Below are 26554 nucleotides of genomic sequence, written 5' to 3'. Positions count from 1 at the left end.
GGCTATTCTAAAAGGCATTAGAGTGGACAAGTCCCCATGTCCGGATGGGAACTATCCCAGGTTACTGAGGGAAGCAAGAGAGGAAATAGCTGGGACCTTAACAGATATCTTTGCAGCATCCTTGAGCATGGGTGAGGTCCAGGAGGACTGGAGAATTGCTAATGTTGTCCCTTTGTTTAAGAAGGGTAGCAAGGATAATCCAGGTAATTATAGACCGGTGAACCTGACGTCAGTGGTGGGGAAGCTGCTGGAGAAGATACTGAGGGATAGGATCTATTTACATTTGGAAGAAAATGGGCTTATTAGTGATAGGCAGCATGGTTTTGTGCAGGGAAGGTCATGTCTTACCAACTTGATAGAATTCTTTGAGGAAGTGACAAAGTTGATAGATGAGGGAAGGGCTGTAGATGTCATATACATGGACTTCAGTAGGGCGTTTGATAAGGTTCTCTATGGTAGGCTGATGGAGAAAGTGAAGTGGCATGGGGTCCAGGGTGTACTAGCTAGATGGATAGAGAACTGGCTGGGAAACAGGAGACAGAGGGTTGTCGTGGAAGGGAGTTTCTCAAAATGGAGAACTGTGACCAGTGGTGTTCCACAGGGATCTGTGTTGGGACCACTGTTGTTTGGGATATACATCAATGAGCTGGAGGAAGGTATAGATGGTCTGATTAGCAAGTTTGCAGATGACACTAAGATTGGTGGAGTAGCAGATAGTGAAGGGGACTGTCGGAGAATGCAGCAGAATATAGATAGATTGGAGAGTTGGGCAGAGAAATGGCAGATGGAGTTCAATCCAGGCAAATGCGAGGTGATGCATTTTGGAAGATCCAATTCAAGAGCGAACTATATGGTAAATGGAAAAGCCCTGGGGAAAATGGATGCACAGAGAGATCTGGGTGTTCAGGTCCATTGTACCCTGAAGGTGGCAACGCAGGTCGATAGAGTGGTCAAGAAAGCATAGGGCATGCTTTCATTTATCGGACGGGGTATTGAGTACAAGTGTTGGCAGGTCATGTTACAGTTGTATAGGACTTTGGTTTGGCCACATTTGGAATACTGCGTACAGTTCTGGTCGCCACATTACCAAAAGGATGTGGATGCTTTGGAGATGGTGCAGAGGAGGTTCACCAGGATGTTCCCTGGTATGGAGGGCACACGCTATGAAGAGAGGTTAAGTAGATTAGGATTATTTACATTAGAAAGACGGAGGTTGAGGGGGGACCCGATTGAGGCCTACAAAATCATGAGAGGTATAGACAGGGTGGATAGCAAGAAGCTTTTTCCCAGAGTGTCGGACTCAATTACTAGGGGTCACGATTTCAAGGTGAGAGGGGAAAAGTTTAAGGGAGATATGCGCGGAATGTTCTTTACGCAGAGGGTGGTGGGTGCCTGGAACGCGTTGCCAGCGGAGGTGGTAGAGGCGGGCACGATAGCGTCATTTAAAATGTATCTAGACAGAATGGGCAGGGAGCAGAGGGATACAGATCCTTGGAAAATAGATGAAGGTTTAGATAGAGGATCTGGATCGGCGCAGGCTTGGAGGGCCGAAAGCCCTGTTCCTGTGCTGTAATTTCCTTTGTTCTTTGTTCTTTGTCTTTCGTCTGTAAGACTGCAATATTATGTGCTCATTCAAATCCCTTTTGAAAGACACAATCAAATTTGTCTCCATGCACCTTCAGGCAATACATTCCAGATCTTAACCACTTGTTGCATAAAAAATTAGTTTTCTCATTTACTTCTTTTGCCATTCATGTTCAATCTGTGACCTCTGGTTCTCAATCTTTCCAGTTTCTTCCATTTACTCTGTCCAGGCCCTTCACTATTTTAAACACCTCCATCAAATTGCTTCTTAACATTCTTTCTTGTAAGGACAACAATCTCACTTTCCTCACCTTATCCTCATTACTGAAGTCCATCATCCCTGGAACCATTCTTGTAGATCTTTGCTACACTCTGTCTAAAGCTTGCCTAAAAGTACATTGCCCCAACTGGATACAATACTGGACAAATATGTAATGAAGGTTCATTATAACTTCCTTGCTTTTGTTCTCCATGTGTTTTTTAACCATTTCTTTAACCTGTCCTAACAACTTCACCAATTTGTATACATACAACTCTGTAGGCCACTATTCCTGCACCTCCTTTAGAATTGTATTCTTTAATTGTTGTTGTTGCCTCTTCTCCAGCCAAAACATATCACTTCACATTCATCTGCTTAAAAATTAATCTATGTATCTGTCTGTTCCACCATCCCGTCCATGTTCTTTTGAGATTTATCACTATCGTTCTTGCTTTTCAGAATACTGCCGACAGTTATGGTACCTGCAAAGTTTGAAATGCTGCCCTGCATACCCAAATCTTAGCCATTGATAAATATCATGAAAAGACCAAATGTTATCTGTTTCTCTCATACTTTTGTGCATCGTGTTTATCCTTCCTAATGGCACATTTTGGTTTCTGTCTCCTGTCAATAAGAACTGATGAAGAGTCATCAGACTAAAAACGTTAACTCTGCTTTCTTTTCACAGGTGCTGCCAGAGCTGCTGAGCTTTGCCAGCAATTCCTGCTTTAATTTCAGATCTCCAGCACCCGCAGCTCTTCGTTTTACTATATAAGTTTATGAATGATTTAGGAGAAGCCATTGGCTCTGTGAAAGTGAAGGAGCTGTCCTTTCTCCCTGCAATTAAAAAAAGCCTCAAGCCTCAAGGAAACCATGTTATTTGTCTTCACTTCAATGGTTGCTGTCAGATGCGATTTTTAATCAATATGTCAGAGACTTTATAAGTGGTGAACCAGTTGCTCTGGGCCTCCTGCAAGCAAGTGAAAGTACCTGGAGAAGAAAGATCAAGGAATAGCATATCCTGACAAACCAAAAAATCTTGTCAGCAAACCCTGTGGACAGGAACCATTGAACTGCTTTCCCAATCTTTCCCTCTATCCATAACAGCCAGGTTTGGGTTCCTCTCGCAACACCCATTCCCTCCCCAGCATGCTGCCATTCAAAAGCACAGCTCAATACTGGTTGGCTGGCAGCTCTTAGTGGGGAGGGGCTTGTACCCCTGGGGTCTGCATCCCAGAGAAAGCCTACTTGGTCAGCTGTCAAGCACCTCATTTGTGCGTAATCACAGAAACTGGCCATTTAGCCCAATGTCTCTCCAAATGAGCTTTATGACTTTGTAATAAGGATGGTCTTTCCTCGAAAGAGGTGACACTGGCCTCTTGCTAGCTCTCTAATTGGTGCCTGAAGTCCTTGTTGCCAGCACAAGATTTCACAACAGCTGTGCGGAGAGAACAGGGCCCCAGCAAACTCTCAATGAAACAGGATTTAAACAGAGATCCACTTATTATACTTCATGACAGCACAGTCATGTACATTAGAACTTTTCAATAACTACTTGAATTTTGTCCAAGGACTGTTGGGTGCTGATTAGTGTACCTGAAGAAACTTTTTGTGCTACTCTTGCAAGTCAGCTGGGAATTTAGACTATGGCTGGCTAATCACATTCCATTTAGTATATTCAATGGCCATGAGAGACTCATATTCTCTGTCATGCCACCTGTTAGTGTCGAATTTCATTTTAGTTTGAAGCCCAATCCCAGACGGGTAAGGACAGTGTTCTGAGAAATTCACCACTTCATTTTTGATATTGTTCAGTAAGTTTATTCAAATTAAGGCTGATTTAACTTTTTGAAAATAAGAAGTCAGAACAAAATGGCATGGCATGTTTTGAAGCATTCTTCTTCAGATTGGCTTAATGTATCAACCAATGGTTTGTTTGAAGAGGTAAGCATCCATTTCATGTGCTCCTGTTGCAAATATTTGCAATCCTGTGTTGTTTCAAGACTGGTTTAATGATAAAAACCGAAAGAACTGTGGATGCTGTAAATCAGGAGCAAAAACAAAGTTGTTGGAAAAGCTCAGCAGGTCTGGTAGCATCTGTGAAGGGAAAAAACAGACTTAATGTTTCGGGTCCAGTGATGCTTCCTCAGAGCTTGTTCAAGCTTGACAAGCCATGTCAGCAGTGCTGTTTTGGAAGATGGCATCACCTGAACAGATGTGACATAGTCAAAGGAACTGGGAAAATGGGATGGAGTCCTCGCAGGATGCGGGGTGTGACGAACTGTGGTGAAGGTAGGGAGTTAGTGACTTTATAGTGGATGGCAGCAGACAATTTATTCCCTGAAATGAAGACAGACAGGTCAAGGAAAGGAAGAGAAGTGTCGAAAATGGACCATGGAAAATTTATAGAGGTGTGGAAATTGGAGGCTAAATGAACAAATTTTTCAAGGTTTTGGCAGGAGCATGAAGCAGTACCAAAGCAATCCTTGATGTACCGATGAAAGAGTTGTGGGAGGGGCCAGTGTAAGACTGGAGCAAGGATTGTTCCACATACCCCATAAAGAGGCAGGCATAACAGGGACCCATGCTGATGCCGACAGCCACTCCTTTGACTTGGCAGAAGTGAGATAGATTAAAGGAGAACAAGCTCAGTGAGAGAACAAGCTCAGCCAGGCAGAGGAGAGTGGGGGAGGATGGTGAGTGTTCAGGCCTCTGCTCGAGGAAGAAGCCGAGAGCTCGCAGGCCGTTCTGTTGGGGGATGGAGGTATAGAAGGATTGGACATCCATGGTGAACTGGATGCAGTTAGGGCCAGGGAACCGGAAATCATCAATATGGTGGAGGGCATCAGAGGAATTGTGGATGTAGGTGCGGAGGGTCCGGACACGTGGAGAGAGAATGGAGTCAAGAAAGGAGGAAATGAGCTCGGTGAGGCAGGAACATGTTGATACGATGGGCCTACTGGGCAAGCCTAGTTTGTGGATTTTAGGAAGCAGGTAGCAGTGGGCTGTCTTGGGTTAGGAGACCACAGGGTTGGAGGCAGTGGGGGGAAGATTTCCAGAGATGAGGTCGGTGACAGTCCTGACAACAATAGCTTGATGTTCGGATGTGGGGTCATGGTCCAGGCTGCGGGAGGAAGAAGTGTCCGAGAGTTGGTGTTGAGCCTCCGCAAGGTAAAGATCAGTGTGCCAGAGTACATCACATTTGTCAGCAGGTTTGATTACAAAGTTAGAGTTGGACTTGAGAGAGTGAAGTGTGGCAATTTCAGAAGGGGCCAGGTCAGAGTGGGTGAGAGGAGCAGAGAAATCGAGACAGCCGATGTATAATGATATAATAAAATGATAATATAAAAGAAGACTTTTTAAGGTATATAAGAGATAAGAGAGAGGCAAGGTTGGACATTGGGCCGTTGGAAAATGAGACTCGAAAAGTGGTAATGTGGAACAAGGAAATGGCGGCGAAATTGAATAGATACTTTTCATCAGTTTTCACTGGGGAAGACACCAGCAGCATACCAGACTTCCAGAGAGTCAGGGGGCAGAGGGGAGTGCGGTGGCCATCAGTAAGGTGAAGGCACTGGGGCAGCTGAAAGGTCTGAAGGTGAATAAACTGGCTATACCCCAGAGTTCTGATGGAGATAGCTGAGGAGATTATATAGACATTGATGGCTATCTTTCAGGAATCACTGGAGAGAGGGAGGGTCCCAGAGGAATGAAAAATGGCTAATGTAACACCCTGTTTAAGAAGGGAGGGGACAGAAGTCAGGAAATTTTGGCCTGGTTAACCTCACCTTGGTCATTACTAAGATTTTAGAGTCCATTATTAAGGATGAGATTGCAGAGCACTTGGAAGTGCATGGTAAAATAGGACTCAGACAGTGCAGCTTTGTCAAGGAGTGGTCATGCCTGACAAATCTGTTCGAATCCTTTGAGGAAGTAACAAGCAAGTTAGACAAATGAGAGCCAATTGACATGATGTATTTGTATTTCCAGGAGTTCTTTGACAAGGTGTTGCACAGGAGGTTGCTAAGTAAGATAAGAGCCCGTGGTATGAGGGACAAGATACTGGCATGGATAGAGGAGTGGCTGACTGGCAGAAGGCAGAGAGTAGGCATAAAGGGGTCTTTTTCAGGATGGCAGTTAGTGACTAATGGATTTCTGTATGGGTCAGTGTTTGAACCTCAACTATTCATGTTATACATTAACAATCTAGATGGAGGAACTGGGGGCACTGTCACTAAGTTTGTGGATGATGCAATGATAGGTGAAGGGACACAAAGTGTTGAGGAAGTGGGGAGGTTGCAGAAGAGCTCGGACAGGCTAAAAGAGTGGACAAAGAAGTGTCAGATAGAACACAATATGGGAAAGAGTGAGGTTATGCACTTTGGTAGGAAGAATAGAGCCATAGACTTCAGAAATCTGAAGCACAAGGTGACTTAGGAGTCCTCATTCAGGATTCTCTTAAGGTTAACATACAGGTTCAGTTAGCAGCTAGAAAGTCAAATGTAATGTTAGCATCCATTTCAAGAGGACTGGAATACAAGAACAGAGATGCTGAAGCCGCATTAGGCTCTGGTCAGACTGTATTTGGAATATTGTGGGCAGTTTTGAGCCCTATATCTAAGCAAGGGTGTGCTGGTCTTGAAGCGGGTACAGGGGAGGCTTACAAGAATGATGCGTACCTAATATATTTTTAAAATTCCAATTCATGTCACCCAGTAGTGGTAGGTGTATGGCACTGCAAACAGCTTCTGCATCCTCTATCACAGTGGATAATGGATGGAGCGAACGATTCAACCATACTCTGTATGACCACCTGTACACACTTGCCTCCTGAGAGTGAACAAAGTTAGCCAGAGATGGTTTATGACGGCATCCCATGTTCATCCACCAGGCTCTTCTCCGCACTAAATCTTCTTTGGACCAGACCGGGAGCTTCCTGTGGACCATCTCCTTGGGCTCATCATACTTTCGAATGGGGATGGCCTAGTCAGTGAGTGGAAATTGCAACACATGGCTAAGCCAGGCATTCAAAATAGTGTCCAAGAAGAATGAGAAGAAGGAAAGACCATTAATAGGGACCTGAACATTTTAGCCATCATAGCACGGTTGAATCTGTGATGAAAATCCTTCTTTGCCACACCAATTGTAGCTGTATCTTCTTTAGCAATCCCAACCCTGAGCAATGAAATTCCCTTCCTTCCTTACTCCCTCATTATAGACCCTCCTCAAAAAATTACCTCATAGATTCAATTTTCAGTCACCTATCCCAATGTTGCCTTCTTTGACACTGGCAACCTGCAGCTGAGCCGTGTCCCTGTGAAACACTTTGGGATGTTTGACTGATTAATGGTAGTATATCTTGAGTGCTGCTGTTATTTGAAAAGAAATAATGTGCTGTGCTAAAGGGAGAAGGCAGAAAATGTTGCTGGGTAAATAGCACTGACAGAGAGCCAGCACAGACATAATGGGCCAAACAACCTTTCCTCCATTTAATGGCTCAGTCGTTATGAGATTTTGTGATTCTGTGCAAGTTGTTGTTATTTGTTGAATTAAAAAATGCACAAGTCCTTTGAAGGCTTATAAATGAGCCGCTGCTCAATCATTCGGAGGTAAATCTCCACTTATTTACAGATAAATAACTGCGCATCCCACATTTTATATGGAGGACAGTAGACTACCCCAATCCTTGGCATTCTGCTATAGATATTTTCTAATTTTTTTTAGTTTTGCTTCAGGAAACCATCTGTCTGCAGATGATAAACAGAAGTCTGCAGCATTTTTATAATTCGTTGCTTACACAATTCCCTGATGTCTTTTTACAAATAATGGGTTGTATTCAGCTGTGAGGTTTTCCGCTGAGAGTCAAACAGAGGAGAGCATATTAAAGCCACAGATACATTCTTAGATCTAGTATTATTACCCAATCAATATGGTTTCAGCCAATCTGGTTGAACAATCTGATATAAACTGATAATCTCTAGCTGATGACTCACTGAAAAGACAACACTCCTATCCATATCATGATTGTTTAGGAAAATACCTCAGAATAGAACAGAATATACTTGTCTGTCACGTTTACTCACGTACAGAGGTGCAGGAGTACAGTGAAAAGTTTACAATGTCGCCTCTTATGGTACCATTTTAGGTACAAAGTACCCAGGTACAAATCTTAGATACAAAAAGGGAATGAGAAAGAACAAGTAGTTGCATTACTTTACAGTGATTCATTGTATAAGTTAGAAAAATGACATAGTTAAAAGGGTAGATGTTACAGTCATAGAAACAAATTACAAGTAAACGTTACATTGCAGTAGCTCAGCACAGGGGCTTTCATATGTGGAGTGACTGCCCACGCCACACCTCAGTCCAACAACTGTATCCACTCCGCTCCAAGCCTCCAGTCTGGTCCGCACTGACTCTCAGCTGATCCAAGGTAAGTTTTCTCCAGGACTGCTTCCCCTCACTGGCCTCTGCTCCGAGACTTGCTTCCCTGCGACAGCCTCTGCTCCGTCGATTTGCCAGCGGCGGCCTTCATCCTGGAGTTGTCTCCTCCATTCTCTCCGGGTAAGTAAAAAGTTGAAAAAAATGCAGAAAGAAACAGAGAGAGAAAAGAGAAAAAGAACGGGTGGAGCAGAAGAGCAGGTACCCAGTCACTAAAGTCACCTATTATTTACATGTACACAGCACATGGACTCTGGCAAGCTTGCTCAGAGCCAATCCCGAGAATGAGGAGACTCTCTAAATCTCCTGTTCATATCTATCAGCCAGGGCTCCCTGATTGGCCCACATTAACAGTCTCAATCAAGGATCTCATAGTCAATGGATCCACCTGGCCCTCATTTTTTTTTCCTTTATTCGTTCACAGGATGAGGGCGTTGCTGGCTAAGCAGTGTTCATTGCCCATCCCTAATTATCCAGAGGGCAGTTCAGGGTCAACCACATTGCTGTGGGTCTGGAGTCACATGTAGGGCAGACCAGGTGAGGATGGCAGTTTCCTTCCCTAAATGACATTAGTGAACCAGATGGGTTTTTCTGACAATTGATAATGGATTCACAGTCACCATTAGATTCTTAATTCCAGATATTTTATTGAATTCAAATTCCACCATCTGCCATGACAGGATTTGAACCCTGGAATGTTACCTGGGTCTCTGGATTACCAGTCCAGTGATAATACCACTAGGCCATCGCCTCCCCACTGTGACCTTCCAATCACTACATAGAGGAACCCATGACAGTATTTCAAAGAAGAGCATGGGAATTCTCTCCAGTGTTCTGCTCAATATTTATCTCTCCACAAACCTCACTAAAACAGATTATTTAGTTGTTGTCAGGAACCGTTTCCATGATCTTGCTGTGTGCAAATTCGTGACCATGTTTCTTGTGTGTTAAAGTACTTCATTGGTTGTACAATGCTTTGGAACATCCTGAGGTTAAGAACAATGCTATATAATTACCAATTATTTCTTTAATTTGCTGTAAAAACTTGTTCTGGCAAGTACACCCAATGTACCATTAGTCAGGGCCTCTGTGGGATCTCTGTGGAAACCAGGAACAATATTCAAACATTTAACGTAGCACAACAAATTTTTCTGACCTTTCCCTTCAGTACAAACTCCTTTACTGTCAAACTAATCTCTATAAAGTCAGACATTGTACACTTCATGGCCAGTAACTTCTGCTAGACCGGAGAGCCAGCAGAGGTGGGATAAGGCCTAGTTGATTATGGAATAGCAATGCCTTCTCACCATGAATTTAATCAGTGTGGAGGCTGTTGTATTAGGTAATGGGTCTGAAAGGGTTAATCTTGGACATTGCAATAGGCTTCACCTTATCTGATATTACCAATCAGTCTTTATGTAGAGAGGAGGTACTGTAGCATGAGGCCCAGAAAAAGACAAATGTGTCATCTCTTGCTCTGTTTTGTTTTAATTTGTATCTAGTTGATGTGTCTTGACCCTTTTGCAATCATGACTACGTCTTGTTGTGTACAATAAGTGCATCTTCTTTTAAGACTCAATGATACTTTATTCTCCACTTTTGCGAGTTAGATAGGCCTATGTGCCTTCCTTTCTTTCATGGATATGTCACACCAGGGTGACCTTGAAGAGGGATCTGCCAGTATGTTTCTGTGATCAGTGGGTACCACGTGACCTGGGGGACTTCAACACATGCCAAAGCAATATTTTAATTTATAACATTTGTAAGATTTCTTTTATAATTTTGACTTTTGTTATAACAGTGCCCCAAAGGGGCTGTGAGCCTTCATTTTATGTTGTTGTCCATTTGGTTTATTTTAAAACATTAGAAAGAAAGACTAGTGGCAGCTTTCTATCCCAATCACAAGCCACAAGTGTTGGTGCTGCAACATGTGATAGAGGTGGGCCATTGACCGGCTCCTTAACCTCACCACAGTGAAAGTAACAAAATTTTCACTCTTGGGGCCAGATCATTCTGTCTGAAGAGATTGTCCGTTTTCCCTTTAATATACCCCTCCATTCCTATGACTATTACACGTTTTCAGCATCCTCCCAACTTGTCACATTTTTGCTTTAATGCCACCTTCACTGCACCCAGTCTGTCTTCAGTTATAGAATCCCTGCAGCATGGAAGCAGGCCTTTCAGCCCATTGAGTCCACACCAACCTTCCAAAGAGCATCCAACACTGATCCACCACCCCTCCAACCAACCCATCCCCATAACCTTGCATTTCCCATGGCTAATCCATCTAGCCAGTACATCCCTGAACACTACAGGCAATTTAGCTTGGCCAATCCACCTCTTCTCACACAATAGGGTGCCACATTTTCCCAAAATTCTCTCCTACTTTGTAGTGTCTCCTTCTTTAATAGACCCTCTCTTCACAGGAGATTGTCACCTTCTCACTAACCCGTTCCTCTATAACATTTAACTTACTTTCTTTCTCTGCAAATGAGTCTTTCCAGGGTCTAGATAAGTGGCCATAGATACACCATTAAAAGTAAGAGTTTAGAATAGGGGGTCAGGAAACACTTCCTTACAAATTGTGATATGAGGCTGTGGAGTTTACGCTCAGGGTTTGTGGCTGAGATAAAAATGAGGCACGCATTCTAGCTTAGATTGGCCAAGTAGATGAAAGAAAAGACAGCAAAGGCTTTCGGTAAAAGGGAGGGTTAATGTGATTAAAATGATTTGCTGCTGTAATGCATTAACATTGATACATTGGGCTGAATGGCTTGTTTCCTGGACAAGGAGGCTGGGTAGGTTTTTCTCGAATATGATTGGAAAGAAAATGGAAATTAATGATTATATAAAACAACAGATTGATTAGAAAGGAAATCACAGTGTCTTAACTAAAATCAAGCCATAGATGTATTGAGATGTAGAGCAGATTCAAGGAATTTCATATTAAAAATTAAGAAGCATTTGGTGTGGCACCTTATCAAATGCATTTTGGAACTCTAAGTATGTAAATCCACTGGTTCCCCTTTATCCATAGCACATGTTACTCTCTCAGAGGCTGAATACATTAATTAAACATAAGTTTCCTTTCACAAAACCATGTTGACTCTGTCTGATTACCTAATCTTTACTCATTGCTTTGCTAAATTTTGTCCGATAAGAACTTCCACCATTTTCCCAATGACCAATGTTAAGCAAATTGGCATGTAGTTTCCTGCTTTCTGCCTCCCTTCTCTGTGGAAAAAGGAAGTAAATTTCATTTTATCCAATTTCATGGAACTTTCCCAAATATGAAGAATTTTAGACAGCTAAAACCATTGTATTGACTACCTTTCCAGAGATAAAACATTTCTCTCAAGAGGAGAAATTGAGCAGTTAGGACCTATACTTGCTAAAGATTATAGGATGAGGGAAGATCCGACTGATGTATATAAGATATGAAAGGGGATTGACAAAGGAGACGTAGAGAAGAAGTTGCCTCATGTGAGGCTATCTAGAATGAGAGGCCATTGTTTTAGGCTCAGGGGTGGCAGATTTAAAACAGATGAGGAGGGATTACTTCTCTCTAAAGGTCATGAATCTGCAGAATTCACCGCCCAAAGCATAGTGGATGCCAGGACACTGAATAAATTTAAGGAGGAGATGGACAGTTTTTTAATTAGTAATGGATTGAAGGGCTATGGGGAGCAGACAGGAAAGTGGAGTTGAGGCCGAGATGAGATTGGACACGATTGTAATAAATGGTGGGGGGTGGGGGGTGCAGGGAACTGGTGGTGCAGGCTCAAGGGACTGAATTGCCTGAGCTTGTTCCTAGTTCTTATATTCTTATGTACACCAGCTATTTCATTAAAGATCCCAGGATCAGGGTCTTGGCGCTTGTCAGCCCGTAGCTCCAACAACTTGTTCAGTGCTATTACCCTCATTGTTCTAAGCTTCTTAATGTCCTCCCTCCCTTCCATTTCCTGATTAACAGTTAGCTTTGTGATGTTTTTGTACCTTCTACAGTGAAGAATGATGCAAAATACCTGTTTAATTCACCTACCATTTCTTTATCTTCCATTATTACTTCTCCACACTCACTTTCTATAGAATCAATTTTCACTTTAACTCTCCTTTCACAACTTCTAGAGAAACTCATCTTTTTTTTATATATTCTAGAATTTTAACTACAAAAAGTCCTCACTTTTTATAGGAAGTTGAATTCACAGGCTGATATAGATACACTGGGAAATTATCTAAGATTCAAGCTAAAAAAAATTCGCAGTGAATTTTATTGCATTTAAAGGGCAGCAAAATTTCATTGTCAATTGCGAATATGCTTTTGGAGAGACAAGATTTTATCGCTGATTTGCAACAATTAACCAAGGTTAGTTTAAGAGATTTAAAAGGAAATTTTGAAGTTAAAGGTAAAAACTGGGGCAGTGTTCAACACAAAGTGTGTGGCTGGGAATCTGTTAGAAAGAAAGCAGTTCGAAATAGAAATACAGAACTGAAAATGCTTCAGTCAGAAACAGAAATGAAAAAATACTCAAACGTGCAAAGGACAGAGAAGAAAGCGACTTATTTTAAAACATTTAAGAGGCAGTTCAGTTTGCATTTCATGGGGTAAACGTAGCCAGATATTTTTCTTTGGCTTGCTACTGGTTGAAGAATAGAATAGCCTTTATTGTCATATGCACTAAAATGAATGCTGTGAAAAGTTTGTAATGTTGCCTTTTGGCACCATGTTAGGTACAGAGGACCTAGGTACATATACTTTAAAGTGTAGTTACAAAGTTAAAAAAAAATAGACTGGCATGGGATGGGACTGGTGTGATGGTTGAAAAAGTCCAGAATGATAATAAGTGATACTTAAGTTCTAGTCTGTGCTCGCCAGCCCCAGAGCAGGGGGCCATGCTGCCTTCACGTGCTGGCCTCCATCCAGGACTCACTCAGCTGCTGCTCCCGGACCATTTGTTCGGGAATTGGCCTGGCTCACTTTGCTGCAAGACTCGGCCTGTACTCGCTCCGCTCCCCAACTCTAGCCGCAGGGTAGAGTTGGGGGGGGGGAGGTGGGAAGGGGGAGGGAGTGGTTGGTGGTTGGTAGGAAAAGAAAAGCTACAAAGAGGAGAAAATAAGAAAAAAGGGAAAGGGACTGGCAAGCAGAGGACCACCGATTGGAGTGTCCAACTCTGCCGCCATCTTGGCAGATGTTTTGTGAGAACCAGCAATCAGGTTGACTTGATAGTTTGCAAAAAGCTGTCCAAAGCTCTGGGCACAGACTTGAAAAGAACACTTTAGGTCCAAAGCCAGAATAAATAGCTGAGGAGTCCACAGTTATGAAGTCTTTAAAGAAATTTGAAACAATTATCCCAAAGCTAATGGGAAGAACCTCATGTAGTTTGCACCTCAAAGAATGGCTAGAATAGGGAGGAAAACCAAAATAAATCCTGGAGGGTGTGGCATACTTCTGGGGTTGATCCTACAAGAAGTGAATGAATCTTCACGATCTCATGAGATATGAGAACTCTTGGCGAGAAAATAAAAAGCAGAATTTATGTTTACAACACAAGTCTTCGTAAGCAAGATACAGTGATGTTTGCTTTATTTACTTTCTGTTTGTAATAATGGCATTTGTTTTCTTTAAATTTGTGAAATCTTGTGGTGCAGCTATGTCCTTTAATTGCTGGGTGTTCATATTTCTTCTTCAAACCATAATGGTTCTGAACAGAATCGTGACAATAGCATCAGATCTAACATGCAATTCAGGTGATAGTATTTAACTGGAGATGTTAGACTGGTCGCTCTTGACCACAGTGACTGATTTGTTCTTCTACATGTACAATTTCATGCCTTTGTCTTGATGTTCAACCATCTGCCCAATGTATGAGCAAGCCACCAGAGGCATGATGACAGCGAGAAATACAATGGAGCCATGCCACCTTGTTTGAAAATTTCCACATTGCAATTTCATAATGAAAGATAGATAGAGACGGTGAATCTAAATTTTCAGATTGTCATTCTCATCTGAAGGTTGTCCCAAATGCCTTTTAGATTGGTGAGTATTTTGCCGCACGGCAAATTATTGTTCAACAAGTGGAAAATATTTCCTAGGTTTTGGGGAAAAATTGATGATTTGTAGTATGGGCAGCAGTGATAGCCAATCTTGGCATTGCAAGTTCCCACATACAGAAACCTGATAATCTGTTTTATTTATGATGTCTGAGAGACAGGTTTTGGCCAGCACACCAGCAAGAAGTCCTGTCTTCATTGACTACTGCTGTAGAATCTTGTACATCGAGCTGAAAGCGCAGATGAGTCCTTGGTTTAATTTCTCATCCAAAAGATGGTATGTCATCAGACCAGTGCCACAGTCCCACGTAGTAAATTGGGAATGCCATCCCAACTTGCATGCTCAGATCTGTGGAGTGGAATATAAGCCTGCAATTTCTGATTCAGAGGCGAGATGGCTACCAACTGAACTGAAGGTGAACTTTCTCTGAACTGCTCATAATACAATCATGTCCTGTCCGCGGCTCTTCCTATTTAGGAAAGGTTATAATTGCATCAGAGGCAGTTCAGAGAAGGTTCAGTAAGTTGATTCCTCGATGAAGGTGTTACCATTATGAGGACAGTCTGGACTTGTAGCCTTTGGAATTTAGAAGGTGAGCTGATTTTATTGAAAAATGAGACTGAGGGGACTGGATAAGATGCATGGCAGAGGATGTTTTGCCTGTGTGGAATCTAGAACTAACTGAGTACTACTGAAAAAAAAATGAGGAGCTGTTGTCAAGACACTCATTCTTTGAATTAGTTAAGTGTATCTTCTCTGCAATGCTTCCAATGCAGTTATCACCTTCATTATATACGAAGACCAAAAGTATACACGATACTATTGTGGTCTTACCAAAGCTCTAGACAGCTGAAACAAAATTTCATTCTCCTTGCAATACATGGCAATATTTCACTTGTGTTCCTCAACACTTGCTGTACCTGCATGTTGGCTTTTTATGAGTCATGTATCAGGACAACCAGGATGCAATCTTCCCAGGTGTTAAAGAACATGGATATTGACAAGAGAACTGGGAGATTCAGTTGATTTGCCAGTGAGGAGCTCCTCGCTGTCAAGAGCAGAAAATCCCATTTTGCAACCAAGTGTTGAACAGTGAGATGTGATGCTTGCTAGAGAGTGGTGAAAGGCCTGTTTGTATTCATCAGCTTGCATGAACATCCCCATTACTACATCACTCTCACCTCCTTGAAATGTGGTTTTCCACTCTCCTACTTGTCAAGGAGAAACTGGTTGGTGACAATTGCTGACAGGAAAGACGAAGCAGGTATATAGAAACAGAAACTAAGAGCAGGACTAGGGCATTCGAGCCTGCTTTGCTGTTCCTGCTTTTCCTGCATATCCTTTCATTCCTTTAGCCCCAAGTAGCTATATCCACATCCTTCTTGAAATCATACAAAGTTTTGGCTTTGACTGCTTTCTGCAGTAGTGAATTCCACAGACTCGCTGCTCTCTGAGCAAAGAAATTTCTCCTAATCTCCAGTCTTAAATGGTTACCTTGGATTCTGACCCCTGCTTCTGCAATCCTGTGCCTGCAGGAGCATCCTTCCTATGTTTACCCATTTTCTACATTATTGGAACCCACAGTGACACAGAGTTCAATAAAAGTATCAAATGCCTTACTTTCAAAACATGCAGCCACCCTTGTAAATCCTTGGTTCAAAACAGTTCTTTCTCAATTCAGTCCACAGTTTTGAAAAAAAACACAAAAACAAAAAGATGTGGTCTTTATATTTGAAAAAGTGGGAAATTAATCTGATTACGTGAGTCCTCGCGTGGTCCAAGTAGTAGATTAACTGCAACAATTTGTTCAAAATGTAATTACTAAATATCTAGATGTTGAGAAATAAGTAGAAGTGGTCAAAATTTACTTCAAAGAGGAAGATGGTGCTTGATGCATCTGAGATTTTCTTCAGGAAATGATGGATAGGTTGGAAGAATTTGATGTCTGTATCACAACAAGAAAAAATGATTAATCTGTAAACTATTCTTGAATTTAATACAGTCTATTAGCTGGAAAGTAAATGTTTACTCACATATTTTCAACCATTCTCTTCATCATTGGGTAAATCATCGTGAGTTCTTTCAATCTTTCACAGGTTCTTTCAAACTGGAAATGTTTCAATAAAACAGAACTGTCCAGTCACCTGTTTCCTGACAATCTGAAAACTCACGGGACAGGAACTGTACTGTTAACTGAAAATCAGAGGGAAGTTGAAACCTGATACTGCTCTGTAATATGAGCTATCATTCACTTTCTCACCTGTGAATATGAAATTCAGCAGCTCAGTCCCATTCCAAAGGTTTCAGCATATCAACAAAGCTGGTGCAGTACTGATTGAATGGCACACAGTCAGTGATCCGATCTTTTGAATTAAACATTAAACTTAGGCCATAACTACTTACTCCTACTTGGAGAGCGGAGAATTTCTCCTTTGTGCCACTGCAAATAAATTTCTAGTAAGCAGTTATCACACAATGTAAAGTAGGTGGTCTGGTCATTATTATGTTGCTGTTTGTGGTACCACAACTGTGAAATAATTGGAGCTGACACCCTTCATCCGATCAAGTGCTATCCAGTAAATAAGAATTGAAAAATGCCATGATCTCGTGATCGAAATCTGTCACCAGAAATATCTAGTGGTGCTCCTTAAGTCTTTTCAACGCTACAGTACTGTGTATTCAACTACACTTTATAACCCATTTGTGGTTGTGTAGTAGAGATACAGCCATAAGCATTAATTGATATCAAGTATATTTTATTTGCAGTTATAAAAGAAAGAGAAGCTGTATTGAAATATCTTGTTATTAGATTTCTGAGAAATGTCCCAGTTTTCTCCATAAAATGAGCTGCTTTAAGTCCAGTTGAGTTGGTATACCAAGTGCGTGTCTCTCTCTCCTCCTTCCTCTGTACGTGTATAAATTGAGGGTAGTGTTTCCTTCTTGTAATTGTGACTTCCCTTTGAAACTATTCACAGGTTGCAAAGTGCGTTCTGATATCCTGATATAATAAAAAGTGCTATGTAAATGCAAATCTTTTTTCTTTGAAGCCATTTTTGAGATATACCAGAGTCAGATCATGGCAATGGGAGTACAAAAGTGACTGTATAAAATTTGTGTACCGACTGGACTGAATATAAAGCAACTCATTGTATGGAGAAAGCTGGGACATCTGAGAAATCTAATTACAATAATTTCAATACAGCTTCTTTCTCTTATAACTGCAGATTAAATATACTTGATATCAATTGACGCTTACATCTATATCTCTATTACATGACCACAAATGGGTTATAAATTGTGGTTGGGCACACTGAACTGCAGTGTTGAAAAGACTTAAGAATCACCACTAGATATTTCTGGTAAAAGATTTTAATCATGAGAATATGACGTTTTCCAATTTATTATTTACTGGATAGCAGTTGATCTGATGAGTGCGTGTCAGCTCCAAGTATTTCACGTTAGTTACAATGTAAATTGCTCTTTGCTGCCCAGGAATACACTTTAAAATCCTCCTCCAAAAACACCATAAGCCGAATCCTATGTTTTTTGTTTTGGCTTAGTCCATGTTGCATTGTTTGTTGGTCTTTTTTGTAGAGTTTTTCACCATGAGGCCAAATGAGTTTCCTCACCTTTATTTGACCAAACTCATTGAGTTACTTACACCATTGTGGGACGGGGTAGGTATCATATCCAGGTTCTGTCTCATTTTACCATTCATCGTTCCCATAGCAACTTGTCACTCAATGGATATACATTGAAAGGCTGGCATCCCAATGTCCCTGCCCTCCTTGAAAGGCCACTCTGCCCCTGGATGGACAGTGGCATTCTGCAGCTGGACAAAGTCAGAACATGGTGGCGAAAGGAAAGATGGCTCTGGGTTTCTTTAACAGGGTCCTGGTGATGTGGCAGTGCGTGGACAGAAGTTCTCTTCCCCTGGAGGACAGACAGTGGACACTGCGCCATGAGACACTGCCAGTCTGGTCTGAGGTTGCCGCCTGGGTTGGTGCTGTCTCTGGGTGTGGGGGGATGGCCAACAATGCACAAAGAAGATCAATGAGCTTTGTCGCTCTGCCAGGGTAAGTGCCATACTCTCCTCTCTGCTACCTCACACTCACTTTAAATCGGCCAGTGTCCCCACCTCCCAGCAAGGCTCACGCTCTTTCAATCTCCCTTTCAACATCTTGCCTCACGTGGTCACATTTCCCCCGAAACCCGCACAACACTAACCCTGTATGCTCTCTGGCCATCTCCCCAGCTTACCACCTTCCTTCCAAATACACCAGCACTAATAGCCATGCCCCTGCTGTAACCTCACTCATTCCCCACCCACTTTCTGTCATTACAGGATAAGGCAGGATGTGGCTGGATAGCTAGGAGGAGGGAATGCATGACATTTGGATCTTCTGCCTGGAGACAATCCTTTCTCTCACAGGACAAGACCAGGACCACTCCTGCGGGAACCTCCCGCATCCATCCTTCTGAGTAAGTACCACGCTGCATGCTTCTGTTGCTGTCAGTCTCATCCACTCCATTGCCAACCACTGGCCATGACACCATCTCTCTTGTGTCTTACAGGTAGCACCAGCCTCTCTGCACAGAAATGCCTGAGTCTCTCAGAAGTGCCGTCCTGGAGATCTGAGGATGATACTACTGGTGCATCAGAGGAAGCATCAATAAGTCTGCATTCCGTATCCCCCACCAGCTCAGACACTGAAGCTTCTGGGGAAAGGTGGAAATCTTTAGGTGTAGAGAGCATGGGCACACAATCTGGTGAGTGACAGCTCTGCAGTTGGCTGAGGAAGATGCTGCCCTGGCAGCTGGCACTTGAAGAGCTGCTGGGCCAAAGACAAGGCATCTGCTCAGCCACAGGCAGGAGAGGACCCTGTGGTCTCAGCAATCAGGGATGTCATCCCCACACTTACACAGGGAGGAGGTGCAGTGGTGGGTCGTCATCTGGGAAGCAATGGTCCTCATTGCCCAGAAGCTGCAGCTCTGCAGTGAGTCATGTGACTGTCTGGCTACCTGTATGGGCATGTTGGTGGTTGCCATGGAGGTCCAGGCCCAGCAACCTCAGGGTCTATTGGAGAAGTCTTCAAACCTGCACTCCACCGACCCAGCGGTGGGTTGGGAGGTGAGTCAGGAATTTTGACACCTGTCCAGTTGCCTCCTCCTCAAAAGTGCACAGAGCAGGGTCTGGATGCACCCAGCTGGAGAAGGAACATGCAGACTCTTCGAAAGCCTCCTCTCAGGACACTCCAAAGATGACCAGGCACTCCACCTCCAAGCTGCCTGCACTCCCACCATGGGAGTTCAAGCTGAGGAGGGTCAACATTGCCTCTGGCAAGATGGACTTCAGGATGTCTGGTCCGTCCAGTCACAGATGTTTAGGTTGATGGACTCCCCCGCTGACCGGACTCCCTCTATCACAGCTGTGGAACTAGGCAGCGCACTGTGATACAATGGGTGGGGGAGGAAGAGGAAATCTTACTGAGGCCACTTTGGTGGTATGGGAGACAATAGCTTGCATATAATAATGTACAAAATGATCAGAGGTATAGATAGAGTGGACAGCCAGAGACTTTTTCCTAGGGTGGAGGTAGCTTTTATGAAGGGACATAGTTTTAAAGTGAAAGGAGGTAGATATCAGGGAGACATCAGAGGTAGGTTCTTTACTCAGAGAGTGGTAGGGGTGTGAAATGCATTGCCGGAGAGGGTGGTGGAGTCGGCCTCATTAGGGGCATTTAAGTAGCTAATAGATAGGCATAAGGATGATAGTATAAGGTAGGGGTGGAGGTTAGATAGACCTTAGGTTTCGGGTGAAAGTTCGGCACAACATCGTGGGCCGAAGGGTCTATACTGTGCTGTACTGTTCTATGTTATATGTTCTATGTTCTATGTTCTAAAACTCTGCTTATGTATAAATGTTTGTTCTTCAATGTACCATGTAGTTGTGAATCTCTGTGTCAGTCCAAGAGGCATTGGTACACCATCTGGCAGCAGTTCCATTTACACTTTCTGCTGCCTTGGGAAAGCAGCCAACATAATCAAAGACCCCTGCCACCCCGGTTATACTCTGTTCCAAGCTCTTCCATCGGGCAGAAGATATAAAAGTTTGAAAAAATGTACCAACAGATTATCAGACTTGTGAATGGACTTCTCATACATTGAAGTTGATCTTTTTCTGCACATTCTCTGTGGCTAGAACACTAGATTCTGCATTCTATTCTATTACCCTATTGTACTTATGTAAGGTATGATTTATCTGGACAGCGCGCGAAACAATAGAGTGAAAAATATCTTGGTACGTGTGACAATAATAAATCGAATCAAATCAGAATGGTTACTTTTGGTGGACGTCTGCTCTGATAGGCTACTGCACCATCGTGAAGCAGGGACAATAATGTATATATATATACACAGCATTGGGTCATGCTGAAACCTTTCACCGTCCTTGTCCAACATCCCTAATACTTAAAACAAAGACAGAGAATGCTGGAGAAACTCAGCAGGTCTTGTAGAATCATGAAGAGTTAACATATCAAGTCCAGTAACTCTTCTTCGGACCTGATAGTAGCTAGGAAAAGGTGGTATACGTTCTGAAGACAAGGGGTGAGGGCTGGAGAAGTACACAATAGGTGGAGATGGAGTCCAGTTAGGCAGACAAAGGTTACAGGTAATGGTTAGCCAGGGAGAAAGAAAACCTGATCATAATTTTCACTTGAACAATGAATGTGACCTGATAGAAGTTTACAAAATGATGAGAGGCATGGATAGAATGGATAGTCAAAGTCTTTTCTCCAGGGTAGAAATGTCAATTATTAGGGGACATAGGTTTAAGAAAAAAAGGGGTTAAGTTTAAAGGAGATGTGAGAGGCTGTTTTTCTTTCCACAGAGGGTGATAAATGCCTGGAATGCGCTGCCAGAGAAGGTGGTGGAGACGGATACAATAGCGACATTTAAGAGCACCTTGACAGAATATGCAAAGATTTGATGAATATGAACCATATAGAGGCAAATGGTTTTTATTTTAGAAAGGTGTCATGTGCTGGCACTGTCCTAGTGGGCTGAAGGGCCTGTTCCTGCACTCTGCTGTTTTTTGTTCTTTGTTCATAGGAACCATTAGTAGATGAAAATGGATTGGAAGCAGCCCTAATGTTTAGCTCCCACTGTACAGAAAGGTATATCGTTGTCAGTGATTGTCCAACACAATGCTGTACAGCTGCTGATCAGGAAAACAAACTACTCATCGGGTGACTGCACTCAGTAGCAAGGCAAGGCAAGAAAAGCATGTTCCCGGCATGTTGTTAAGTGCTAAGAGAGCAACTGAGCACCTGTGAGATGCAGCCCAATCCCATTAGTGCCTGACCCTGATTGCAAAGAGTCCTTGCTGTCGCCGTTCAGTGCTGGTGGTAAGTGTGCCCTGCAACGCATGTCTGTGCTTCAGTGCTTACTGCCAGTGTAGTGATGAGGGGCTGGAATGGTTGTGAGGGCTTGTCAGATGCTGCATGCTAATATCCAAGGAGAGAATGTGCCTTTGGATCGCTCCCTGGGCTGCAGTTTTATCGTGGGCATCATGGAGGTCATTCAGCACAAGTGACAAGATCAATCCACTAGGTGCCCGCTCTGCTTTCTATATTTCTCAAGATCTGGTTTGTTTGGTGAGTTTGGTAGGAAGATGAGTGTTAATGAGGTAAGCTGCGTTGTTGGCAAGGCATTAATTGCTAACTTGTTGCTGCATAGTGAGAAGCCAGCTCCCCCAGTCGTGCAAAACATAAAAAATGGAGTGAATTGCTCCCAATGTTGCGATGGGCTCAGCCAGTTTCTCACCCAAATGTGTCACACATGTCACCATGGCCCAGGTCACTCAGGTTCTGCTCTATTTATGCTTCAGTTAAAATATCAGTGTTTCTTTCACCAGTCTTCTAATGACCTTCTGTGTGAGTGGCTATTTTCATTCTCAGGATTATGAACAATATCAATAATGCCAGTATTTATTGCTAACCTGACGGCAAGGTTTTAGTGAGGCACCATCTTGGTTAGCTCCAGTCTGTGTGGTGTAGCTAATCAAAATGTGTTTGTGCTCAGTTAGAGTAGGACTGAACCTATCGAAACCTGCTCAACGTGATTTACTGAGAAACAGCATAAGGACCGGAAAGTTTCACTGGTTCACTCCAGTAAAAGGATTGACGTTAAAATTTTGGAAATTTTGCTTCAGTTATGTTCTTGGAAAGATCCAAATGTTTTCACATTCTTTCATCTTATCAATAGTGTGTTCCTTTCACCCTTTAGATATCTGCCAAGTCTGCTTGAATTATTCTCTTCAACTCACCCTTGTTTGACATTACCAACCATTTTAATTGATAAACGAACCTAATGATTGAAATGTCTCCTACATATTGTCCATTTCTCTTTGCAGGTAACATCTTTGTCGTCAGCCTTTCTGTAGCTGACCTGGTTGTGGCAGTGTACCCTTACCCTGTGATCTTATTTGCCATTTTCCAACATGGATGGAAGCTGGGTGATATTCACTGCCAGGTTAGTGGATTTCTGATGGGATTGAGTGTCATCGGATCAGTGTTCAACATTACAGCCATTGCCATCAACAGATATTGTTACATCTGCCACAGTTTCAAGTACGATAAGTTGTACAGCCACAGGAACACGACCTGCTACCTGTGCCTGACCTGGGTCTTAACAGTTGTTGCAATTGTACCGAATTTCTTTGTGGGCTCTCTGCAGTATGATCCTCGTGTATATTCCTGCACGTTTGCCCAAACAGTGAGCTCCTATTATACAATTGCGGTGGTGGTTGTTCACTTTCTAGTCCCCATTGGAGTGGTGAGCTACTGCTATCTGAGGATCTGGATTTTGGTCATCCAGGTAAAAAGGCGGGTGAAACCTGATGAGTCCAAGTTGAAGCCCAGTGACTTGAGGAATTTCCTCACCATGTTTGTGGTCTTCGTGCTCTTCGCCGTTTGCTGGGGGCCTCTGAACTTCATCGGTTTGGCTGTAGCCATTAATCCTCTGGCCGTGGCTCCGAAAATCCCGGAATGGCTGTTCATCATGAGCTATTTCATGGCTTACTTCAATAGCTGCCTCAATGCAGTCATCTATGGGGTCCTCAATCAGAACTTCAGAAGGGAATACAAGAGAATCCTTATGTCACTGTGGTCTCCGAGACTCTTCTTCAGTGATTCATCAAAATTTGGAACCGAAGCAATGAAAAGTAAGCCCTCCCCAGCAGCAACCAACAACAATGTGGCAGAAGTGGACTTGTAAGATAGCATTTGAATGTACTCTATTGCTTATTTTGTATTGTATCATCAGTAATATTAAGAGATTGTCAATGTGCCATTTATCTTTTGCTGGCCATGCATAAAGCAGAATAATTTACGTTTGTCGCTTACTACGTGCCTATGCTCTTGGATGTTTCAATTTTTAATTGTATTTAAAAATAAAAGCTGTGAGATGTTCAACTTTATATATGATATTCTAAACATATACCTATGTACCTGGTTGGTCAATGCTCTTCATAAACAATAGCTTTATTCTCTATTACTCACTAAAACACTTTTGTTAAAATGAAATATGTTTATAGCAAATCAGTTTTTCCCATCTTTATGGAAATTGTGAGTAAAAAATGTAGCTAACATTGGCGTATACCATTCTGTTACAAGTCTATTGCACCACTTACAAAACCAGAACCAATATGATTTTCTCCTCTAGGTGTAGGTTCAAGATACTTTTGGCCCAGGTTTAAGTGCGTGAATTTTGTGTGACTTACAATTTGACCCAACCTAATTGATTTCATCATTACAAATGAACCATTGATTAATCATTTTAAATGAAAATGAATAGTTTTAATGAACTGGATATGAATGGAGAGGATTTTGAGCGAATTAGAATTTTTTGCTTTATTTATGCCAAAAGGCGGGTATAGCAGACGGATTGATTCCCATTAAGCTTTCTGTGACAGCTGTACCGTTTGGGAGCATCCTGATGGGGAATCAGATCTTATGTCTCCTCCCAGCTGTTTCTCCTACCTTTTGTGCATTGCCACCAACGTGCATTCTTGAATCTCAATCATTTTACATGATAACGTTCAGCAACAACTTTGGTAATAAGGGCTTAGCTCTCGCACTGTGGTAACATCCAGTTGTCCTTTCTATCCTCTGCCATTGATTCCAAAGTCGTTTGCCTGCCCAAAACTAAGGCCTAAGTTGACCAGAGTTTTCTCTGGCTCAGCGCTAATAAAACCAAAGCCAACGTGTGCCCAAATTTTATCCTCACTCCACCACCTTCCTGGCTGCTACTTCAAGCTAAGCAGAAGAAATTGGCAAGGTATGTGCATCCCTGGATTCCTAGATGACTTTTCTTTGCAGTATTTGACCTGTTATCACAATATGCTTTCTTCCTCATTAATAAGCCTCACTCCCTCCCCTCACTGGCCATTGCTTTTTTTCCTGATGCTAAAATACTAAACCAATATGTTAGGGGGAGGCAATGGCCCAGTAGTATTGCAGCTAGGCTATTAATATACAGACACAGCTAATGGTCAGGGGACCTGGGTTCAAATCCTGCCATGGTAGATGGTGGAATTTCAATTCAGTAAAATATCTGGAATTAAGAGTCCAATGATGACTATGAATCCATTGTTGATAGTTAGGAAAGCCCATCTGGTTCACTAATGTCCTTTAGGGAAGGAAATCTGTAACCTTACCCAGTTTGGCCTATTTGTGAACCCCGATGCACAGCAATGTGGTTGACTCTTAAATAGTCGTCTGGACAATTAGGAATGGGTAGTAAATGTTGGCCTGGCCAGTGAAGTCCTCATCCCATAAATGAATAAAAAAAAGGATCAGAAGTCTCAGTTTGTTTAGTGGGCCGAGAGAGACTTCGTCACTTGTCAGTCTCCAAAGCTACAAGGCAATTGGCGTACCAAAGCACTGGGGGGCGTTCTCATGGCATTTGCCCTGCGCTCCAGCAAGGAATTCTCCATTCTCATTTACAGCCCCCTTTTAAGGCCTTGCCCTGTGTAACCTGAGTAACTTTGTCAAGCTGTGTGCACTCCTCCCCCAACCTCAGCACCCGCTGTGCAATCTTCCAAAACCAATTTGCAACTGGCACCCAGCCACACCACCTGCAGCTGTCCCTTCACTCATCAGCCCCTTAAGCCTCAGTCTTGCCACCAACTTCTCCTGCTAAGATGTATGAAAACCCTTGGCCTCACCTGGTCCCTTGACCTATGCCTAAGTTCATTTTGTTTTCCCTTGGTTTAATGCTCTAGCTTTCTGTAAATTGCTTCGAGATGTGTTTTGCATGTGAGGAGTCCTTAAGTGCAAGTGGGCATTGTTATTTAGCAATGACAAACAAACTTGCCATTCATCCAAAATTTTCTACTGCAGTCCAATATAAAGGAGAATAATTGTAATCTGTGTTGCTGTAAGTAAACCTTTTATTTTACGATAGTGTGAGAATAAGTAAGAGCAAAAGTCTATTCTTGCTTAATTTCATTGTTGATACACAAAGTTCGCTACAGTGTTCAAAATAAAGATAATTACTTGGCTAAAGTGCTGCAGTGGGTTTATTTGAGGGAGAATTCAAATGTAATGCACATGGAATTTGTGTGTTTTTGAGGGATGGGTGGGCTAGATACTGCATCAGTCCTTCACAGTGGACGTTTGTGTTCTTTTTAACTATGTTATATGTTTCTATTCAACCAGATGAAGCCAGATTTCCTTCCTTTAATGTACAGTGTGCAATAGTTCCTGAGGAACATGGACATCCATATTGTCATGTTTCCTGCTTGCAAGATCAGAACTCACACAGGTCAGAGAATGCAAAGGTGATGGGGGACCAGGGAATGGTGCGAGTAGGATGTGATTGGCAATGCTTTGAACGAGCTCACGTTTATGAAGGGTGCAAGGTGGGAGGTCAGCATGGAGGGCATTGCAATAGTCAAAGTCCAGGCTGGGAGGTGGGATTAGTGTAAATAGGTCGGTACAGGCTTAATGAGCAGAATGGCCTCTTCTATGCTGTATGACTCTGTGAATTTATGGCTATGAGATCATAAGACCATAAGACATAGGAACAGAAATTAGGTCATTCGGCCCATCGAGTCTGCTCCGCCATTCAATCATGGCTGATAAGTTCCTCAACCCCATTCTCCGTCTTTCTCTCCGTAACCCTTGATCCCCTTGATAATCAAAGACCTATCT

The 26554-nt window shown here is 42.6% G+C and overlaps 1 protein-coding gene across 1 annotated transcript in view; it reads left to right on the top strand.

The window, feature by feature from the left end:
* The window catches only part of LOC109926687 (melatonin receptor type 1C-like), a 131327-nt gene extending 107612 nt beyond the window's left edge, over positions 1 to 23715 (top strand). Inside the window, exons 2-3 of the mRNA XM_048605270.1 lie at positions 22753 to 23529; positions 23654 to 23715. Of these exons, the coding sequence (XP_048461227.1) occupies positions 22753 to 23529; positions 23654 to 23715 (839 nt within the window). The remainder of the gene's footprint in view (positions 1 to 22752; positions 23530 to 23653) is intronic.
* Positions 23716 to 26554: the final 2839 nt, after the last annotated feature.

Source organism: Rhincodon typus, chromosome 14 (genome assembly GCF_021869965.1).
Source record: "Rhincodon typus isolate 14 chromosome 14, sRhiTyp1.1, whole genome shotgun sequence".
NCBI classification, from domain to species: Eukaryota; Metazoa; Chordata; class Chondrichthyes; order Orectolobiformes; family Rhincodontidae; genus Rhincodon; species Rhincodon typus.
This window is presented reverse-complemented; position numbering and strand designations above follow the sequence as displayed.